Source organism: Aquarana catesbeiana, linkage group LG11 (assembly GCF_042186555.1).
Source record: "Aquarana catesbeiana isolate 2022-GZ linkage group LG11, ASM4218655v1, whole genome shotgun sequence".
Classification (NCBI taxonomy): domain Eukaryota; kingdom Metazoa; phylum Chordata; class Amphibia; order Anura; family Ranidae; genus Aquarana; species Aquarana catesbeiana.
In genome coordinates this window covers 122,009,450-122,017,760 of record NC_133334.1, presented here as the reverse complement: position 1 = coordinate 122,017,760, position 8,311 = coordinate 122,009,450, and the positions used below count along the sequence as shown (strand labels likewise).

The window sequence follows — 8,311 nt, the reverse complement described above, 5'->3', positions numbered from 1 at the left end:
TCCAATGCAGACAGGTTAAGAAAGATAGTAAAGACCACTTAATTTTTTTGTATTGTACACTGACTGGGCGATCATATGTAATGGCGAATATTTACATCCCACCGCCCTACTCTTTGGAAATATTGAAGGAATTTATTTGGTTTGCATTAGATAAACCAGATAGTCCTTGGTTATTAATAGGGGATTGTAACAACTATATGGTCCCCTCAATGGATACATTTCACTTACCAGATAAGCAATATTACTACGGCTTTTGCTAGATATGTAGCGGAGACGGGGTTGATAGATTTTTGGAGACAGCGTAACCCTACAAGTAGGCAATTTTCATGTTTTTCGAGTACTCATAAAACTTTATCCAGAATAGATCTGGTCTTGGGAACTCATTACCATATCCATACCATATCTCTGTGAAATTAAATATGATATTATATTTCTCTTTCAGGATCAACCTGGGGTGTAAGTTATGGAAGGTGAATCCATACTGGTTGTCACTCTTTTTCTCAGAAGAAATTAAGTCAGACCTTATTTCCTTCCAGAGTATTAATAAATCTTCAGCCTCACCTTTAACTTATTGGGATGCACTGAAAGCTTATCTTCGTGGTCTCCTCATTGCGCAGATATAAAAAAAAAGAAACAATTTAGGCAATGGGAAAAAACTCTAGCTGATAATATGATGCAGGCTGAACTTTTATATGTAGCTAATCCTAATAAATATACTCAAACAGTGTGGCTACAGTGTCAAGAACAATATGCAGAAGTGGCCATAAAGAAGGCAGAAAATAAAAGATTTTTTTACAACAACCTTACTTTGAAGAGGGAGAAGGGACAGGGCACCTTTTGGCCTCTATTGCAAAAGCACAGCGGCCTGTTGCGTATATAACTGAAATACTTCCTTATATAAGAGGGCTGACACTACTCCAGAGATCCTGGAGGTATTCCAAGAATTTTATCAGGATTTATACAAAAGCAGGGCATCCTACTTAGAGGGGGATATGATAAAATTCTTTGAATCCATTAATCTACCAATGTTATTAGACGATGAGAGAGAGGTATTGGAGGGACCACTAACATTGGAAGAGCTAAGACTCGCAGCAGCTAACTTATCTAATAATAAAACACCTGGACCTGTTTACAACTCCCAATTGATAACAGTGGAAACAGAGCCATATTGTCGCTGGATGCGGCTAAAGCATTCCATAGTATAGAATGGGACTTCTTATGGAACTGTTTAAAGCGCTTTGGATTTGGCCCAAGATATATAAAATGGATACAAATTTTATATAGTACCCAGAGTACAAGAGTACAGATAAACAGATATACCTCGACCCCTTTTTTTTTTGAACAGAGGAATCCTCTGTCCTCTGCCCTTGTCTCCGCTCCTTTTTGCACTAGCCGTAGAACCTCTGGCGGAGGCTATCCTTGGCTGCACAGATATTGTGGGGTTTCGGAGGTATACAGGCGAAGAAAAAATATCACTCTATGCAGATAATGCCCTAGTGTTTCTAGAGGATACACACACTTCTTTCCATAGTTATCTCACTTATAGACACCTATGGGATATTTTCAGGATTTAATATTAATTGGGACAAATCAGTAATACTGCCCATTGACCTGATACATTTGGAGCTTCCACACCAGGCTCACCAAATGAAGCTAGTTACATCATTTAAATACCTGGGAGTGATAATTGATAAGAATGTACTTCCTCTTGTTGGTAAATTTAGACAACAAAGTAAAACCTGGTGTAGATTCCCGTTGACTATGATAGGGAGAGAGAATTTGGTGAAGATGGTGTGGATGCCCCAATTGTTGTATGTACTATATAACTGCCCTGTTTGGTTGACATTAAAACAATTTAGGACTATTGACGCGGTTTTCAGAGACTTTATATGGAAATGTGGGAAACCTAGAATTAGACTTGGAACATTGCAACAGGCGAAGGATAGAGGGGGAATTTCGATACTCAACTCAAAATTATATTTTATTGCAGTACAACTTCAACATTGGCATGGTTAGGAAGAGGTAGACAAGCAGGACCCTATACAGAAGGTTATAATATCTCAATTTAAGATATCCCCACGAGTACAACAAATAGTCTCTCTTCATTTCTATAAGAAAAGAAAGTTTCCTACCTTTCATCTAACTCAAAGGTTATGGGAGGCAGTATGCACCATCCCTCAGCATAGGGGTTATACAAGACATATGTCTATATGGCAAAATTGCTGTTTATGTGAGTTGAAGAAATTGCCAGAAATATTAGAATTGAAAAAAGCCGGCTTAATATTCTTATATCAGTTATATGAAAGGGATATCTTATTGCCTTTTAATGTACTGAAAGACTGTTTTCAATTACTAAACAGTAATTTCTGTCAGTATCTCAAAATACACCACGCACTACAAAGTTAGACCTCAAGATTCCAATTACAATATAACCCCTCTGAGATATTATTGAAGGCAACCTCAGTACAGTGTACAAAATGAGGGCTAATAGGAGACCTTTACCTTATCCTACAAACTGCAGAGAGCCCAGAAAGACAGGTAAACAGTTTAACCCATTGACAAAAGGATATAGAAGATTTAAATGAAGAAGAATGAATACGGGCGATGGAGATTCTACCTGAGATATTTCTCTCACCATCTCAGAAATTGGCTTTTTATTCTACATAGAGCTCATTACACCCTACAAAAAACTCTATGCCTGGGGAAAATTACATCACCTTTATGCCCTCATTTCTCTCTATCCAATTGTTCTCTTATTCATATACTTTAGAGTTGTCCCAAGCTTCATTGATATTGGGAAAGAGTGTTTTCAACTCTGAACTCACTATGTTTAACAGAAATAATAGGAACCCCAAAATTTGCAATACTGGGAATAATCCCAGATGGAGAATTACCAGCAGAGATGTCCACCATGTGGACTAGGTCCTTATATCTAGCACGTAAACTCATCCTACAAAAATTGAATTCTTCTATTCCACCAACTCATAAACTATGGGGTGGGAAACTCAATTATATATTAAAAAGAGAAAGGTTAGTGGAATATTCCTATTGGAATTTCCTAGTGGTTCTATTGGCTTGACCCTAACAACCCATTATATGATGGCTCATTGAGCAGAGAGGAGGGGGAGAGGAGGGAGAGGGACAGGGGAGGATAGATGAGTTCATAAGAGAAGAGATGCTACTATATAATCAAAGTACTCAAATAGAGTGGAGAAATTAGGGTGTGATGGGCGTCTTTGACTCAGGGCAATACTAAGTACTGCTTATTGAAATTCAGTTATCCTAACCTGTCAGGTGTTGTGTTGTTGTCTTGTTAGTTGTTCTTTTTTTCTTCTTTTTATATATTTTAATTTACTTTATTTTATGTATTTTACAAGATGATTTACTCCAGCTTTTTTAGGGGGACTCTCTCTATAATGTTTAAGATGTGCTTTTCTTGTCTATTTTTGTATAGAATGAGCAATAACAAAATTAAAAAAAATATATATTTGATATAAAAAATAATAATAAAAAAATGTATGGAACTTCACTCCTATTGGTCCACACATCCTATTCACCATATTTCACTCTATTTCTGCATTATGCCTAGGACATGGAATGAATTGATAATGAAATTTCTACGCTTCAGTGCCCCTGGAAGACATGATGATGTCACGAAACGCGTAGGGCGGAGCCAGACGACGCGCTGACGTCACCCCCAAACAGTGTTGTATTCCAGCAGGACGGGTTTGTCCGGGCTCCTGTGGCCAAGGAGCCGAACTTCAGGCTTTTATATTAACTACGCTTTGTAAGTGTTCACTTTGTTATTTTAAATTTATAAATTGTGGTGGTTTTACACTATGTGAGCTCCTTTTGTATTTTATGGTGTATCCCTGCCATTGGTTTCGCTGGTGTGGCTGACGGTGAGATGACCCCTGGTGGAGACCGATAGAAGCTCCCAATCTCTGGGTTATAAGATTGCCTGCTTGCTGTGACCCTCTGTAGTGGGGGGTCGCGGCCATCTGGTGTATCCCTGCCATTGGTTTCGCTGGTGTGGCTGACGGTGAGATGACCCCTGGTGGAGACTGATAGAAGCTCCCAATCTCTGGGTTATAAGATTGCCTGCTTGCTGTGACCCTCTGTAGTGGGGGGTCGTGGCCATCTGGTAAGGAGCAACCCCCTCTATCCCTGGTGGTGGACTCTCCTTTGCTGTCACTGATTGAATCACCATTTGGATTTTCTGTACTTTTTTGGGAGAATTTATATATTTTTTGATCATATTGATTTTTTAGTTTGGGACATTAATTTGGATTATTATTAATAGTTATTCACATACACTTTTATGTTTAATTTCACATTCAATAGAAGGAATTTTTTCTCACTGAGGACTTTTATGGTAACTTGCACATGTATTAGCGCAATTCTTTTTATTTCCTAAATTTATTTCACAATTGCTGTTTATTGTTGGGATTGCAGCTTTTCAACAATTTATTGTTTATTTTGGTTTATAGCGCAGTTTTTTCTTCTTTTTTTCCTTCAATGACAATTCCCTGTGCCCTCCCCAAAATCATCCTGCGTTTGACAAGCTATACAAAATTAAGCCACTCATCAATTTTTCTGTCAAGAAAAAATTATGAATTGATTCTCTCAACAAAAATATTTGTTTTGATGAGCCCCTCTTCCATTTTACAGGCAGGCTGGGCATTAAACAATATATCCCAAGTAAACGGACCAGATACAGGATGAAGTTATACAAAGTTTATGAGATGGCCACAGGGTACACGTATGACTTCTGTGGTTAATGAAGGAAAAGACAGCCATCTGGAGCCCCCTGGATGTCCAACCAATATGGAGAGTAGTGGAAAAATTGTGTGGGACCTTGTATCACCCCTATTCCATCAAGGATACTGCCTCTATGTGGACAATTTTTACTTTAGCCTTCTACTTTTCAGCCATGTTTATGTCCAGCAAAACGTAGCCTGAGGTACATTGCAACCAAGTCGGAAGGGCTTCCCACAAAGACTATTCACCACAAAGCTGAAACGGGGGGAAGTCAGCAAGTTTGCAGAATGAAGGAATTTAGACCCTTAAATTGTGAGATACGTAGGATGTGTATGTCCTTTCCTTTATCCAGTGAAGACATTTCAGTGAAAATCCAAGGAAGGCATGGTCTACTCAAACTACATACACAACTACAATTGGTTCATGTATATAGTGGTGAACCACAAAGAGAAACATTGCCAACATCCCAATATTAATTGTAAAAAAGCACCCTAAAGGAAAGGGACACAAGTCCCTCCCGGTACAATGGAACTTTAAAGGCGAACAATGAAAAACCTATATCATAAAAATATTATTTATTTAGAAAAATGCTTAAAAAAGCATATATAAAAGCATAATGGTAATTTATACAAAACATTTGTACAGATGTTTTGTATAAATTACCATTATGTTTTTATATATGCTTTTTTTGTTGCAGAGTGCGATTGCTAGGTGCAGCGGAGTCAATTCAGATCAGAAGTTGTGGAGTAACAGGAACTGACTTCTTTATTGGAACATAACAGGCAAGAAGTACACAGACAGGAAAAAAGAAAAAGAAACCAACAAGTACAACACTATACACAGGAAATACAACATATCATAGAAAACTGCACAGCACAGCATACCACTGAGCATTAGCGACATCTAGTGTCCTGTTTGAGAACTGCTGTCAATAGGCTAAGCTGAAAAGCTCTTGTATTTCCAACACCCTTTCTCAACAGCTAAGGCTTAGTCTGTTAAACCTAACTTCTTTGTAAGCCTTGAATGTCTTTCAGCGGTCAGGGGCTTTGTAAGGATATCTGCTGTCATATCCTCGGTTGGGCAATAAAGTAACTCAAGAAGACCTTGCTCTTGAAGATCCCTAAGAAAGTGAAACTTCACATCAGTGTGCTTGGTTCTTGAATTAACTCCTTCCATGTGCGCAAGTACAAGGCATCCTTGATTGTCCTCATAGATTTCTGTTGGTCCCAACTGTGGTTGACCCAAGTCTGTTCAGCCATATAACTTCTTGGCTTGCCTGCTCTGCAACGACATATTCTGCTTCAGTAGACGACAGTGTAACAGAGTTGCTTTCTACTATCCAACTGATGGCACCACCTGACAGAAAGAATAAGTGGCCACTGGTAGATTTTCTGTCACTGGTGTCTCCTGCCCAGTCAGCATCCACATATCCTGTTAGGGTGCTTTCATCACTTGCTGGTAACTTTAACTTGTAGTGCGAAATCCCTTTAAGATATCGAATGATTCGCTTTACAGCATTCCAGTCCTTTTTACTTGACATCGAAACCTTTCTGCATAGGATTCCAACAGTTGCTGCAATGTCCGGCCTTGTAGCAGTAGTAAGGTACAGCAATTTCCCTATTGCTTTTCTGTATTGAGTGTTAGTAGGTAATGGGTTATCTTGACAATTCATCTCTTTTAGGTAGTTGGTTTCCATGGGAGAATTTACCAGTTTGGTGTTTCCATTCCAAATATTTCAATTATTTCTTGTATTTTGTGCCTTTGGTACAGAAGAAAGCTGCCATCTTCCTCTCTCTCGATCTGGATACCGAGGTAATTTTTTATGTTGCCAAGATCTTTGGTGTCAAAGTGCTGATTTAGTTTTTCCAGTATTTCTGCTTCATCCCTTTCTTGCTCAAAACGAATCAGGATATCATCCACATAAATGAGCATATAGACCCATCGATTTGCCAATTTCTTTGTGTATAAGCAGGGGTCTGCTTTACTCCTTATAAAGTTTTGATGTGTAAGCACTTCATTTATTTTTATATTCCAAGCCCTTGCTGCTTGCTTTAGACCATATATACTCCTGCGAAGTTTGCATACTAGGGCTGACCTTTGTTCATCTTTGAATCCTGGTGGCTGTTCCATGAAAATTTCTTCTGTTAAATCGCCATGTAGAAACGTGGTTTCCACATCAAAATGTTTCACTTGCATTTTCCTTATGGCGGCTATTGTCAGTAAAGTTCGTATTGTAGTGTGCTTGACTACTGGTGCAAACGTCTCATCATAGTCCTCTCCGTGTTTTTGAGAATAGCCCTTGGCTACTTGTCTTGCTTTGTACCGTTCAATTGTGCCATCTGCATTGTATTTGACTTTAAAAGTCCATTTACAGCCTATGGCTTTCCTTCCGGGTGGTAGTTCTGTAAGTGTCCATGTTTTTGGTGTCATGCATGGATTTCATCTCTTCCTCAGCAGCCTTTATCCATTTACTTGCTTCTTGTTCTGGAAGTTGAGATATGTCTTCCCAGCTCACAGGTTCGTTGATACTGGCAGTACTTGCTTTGTATGAGAGACGTATAGGTGGTTTACCTTTGTTTTCTCTTGTTGAACGTCTCGTTTTTATGTCTGAGTCTTCTTGTTTCTGCTCTTCAGTGCTGGCTGAGTCTGCACTTACTTCAACTGTTTGTTCAGAAGTTACAGAGATGGGCTGATCAATGTCAGTTTTCTCTTCTATTCTCGCTTCTACTGTTGTCATTACATTGTCTCTTAAATCTTCAACAAAAGTTATGCTGCTGCTAATGGTAACCTTGTTGTTTTTGGGATTTAGGATTCTGTAACCCTTAACATTGTCACTGTATCCAATGAAGATACCTTCAAACGCACTGTTCTGGAGTTTGGTGCGTTTTTCTTCAGGTATGTAGATGAATGCTTTGCATCCAAAAACTCTTAGGTGTTTTACACTTGGCTTCTCATTGTGCCATAGTTCATATGGGGTTTTCTCCACTGTTCTGGAAAGAAGTCTGTTCTGCAAATATGTAGCTGTCATGGCTGCCTCACCCCAGTATTTTTGTGGTAGTCCAGAGTCTGTCAGCATGCATCTTATCATTTCAGTCAGAGTTCTATTCTTTCTTTCAGCTACTCCATTTTGTTCTGGTGTATACGGGACTGTCTTTTAATGTTCTATTCCATTCTGTTTTAAGTACTCTTGTATCTTACCTCCTGTGAATTCACCTCCATTATCGCTCCGAAGTATGAGAGGCTTCCTCTGAAAATTGTTACTGGTCTTTGTTATATAGTCTTTTAATTTGTCGAAAACTTAATTCTTGTGTTGCATTAGGTAGTTGACTGTGTATCTTGAATAGTCGTCTATGAAAGTCACTATGTACCTGTTGCCTCCAGGTGTGGGTGGGTTTAGGGGACCACACACGTCACTGTGAACTAAGTCAAGTGGTCTTGAAGCTCTTTTCTGACTGACTTTGGGAAGTGTTGCTCTTGTCGCTTTGAATTTAATGCAACATTCACACTTAACAGTAACTGGACAAGGGGATACTGTTAGATCCCTTGTCAG

General features: G+C 38.9%; 1 protein-coding gene across 1 annotated transcript; it reads right to left on the bottom strand.

Annotated features, from left to right (window-relative positions):
- Positions 1-5,968: 5,968 nt before the first annotated feature.
- On the bottom strand, positions 5,969-6,457 carry LOC141111719 (uncharacterized). Its single transcript, XM_073603862.1, has one exon. The coding sequence runs from the start codon at positions 6,455-6,457 to the stop codon at positions 5,969-5,971; it is 489 nt and encodes a 162-aa protein (XP_073459963.1).
- Between the last annotated feature and the right edge of the window lie 1,854 nt (positions 6,458-8,311).

Coding starts and splice junctions, on each gene's coding strand:
- LOC141111719 (XM_073603862.1), bottom strand. CDS start 6,457: ATGGAAACCAACTACCTAAAAGAGATGAATTGTCAAGATAACCCATTA.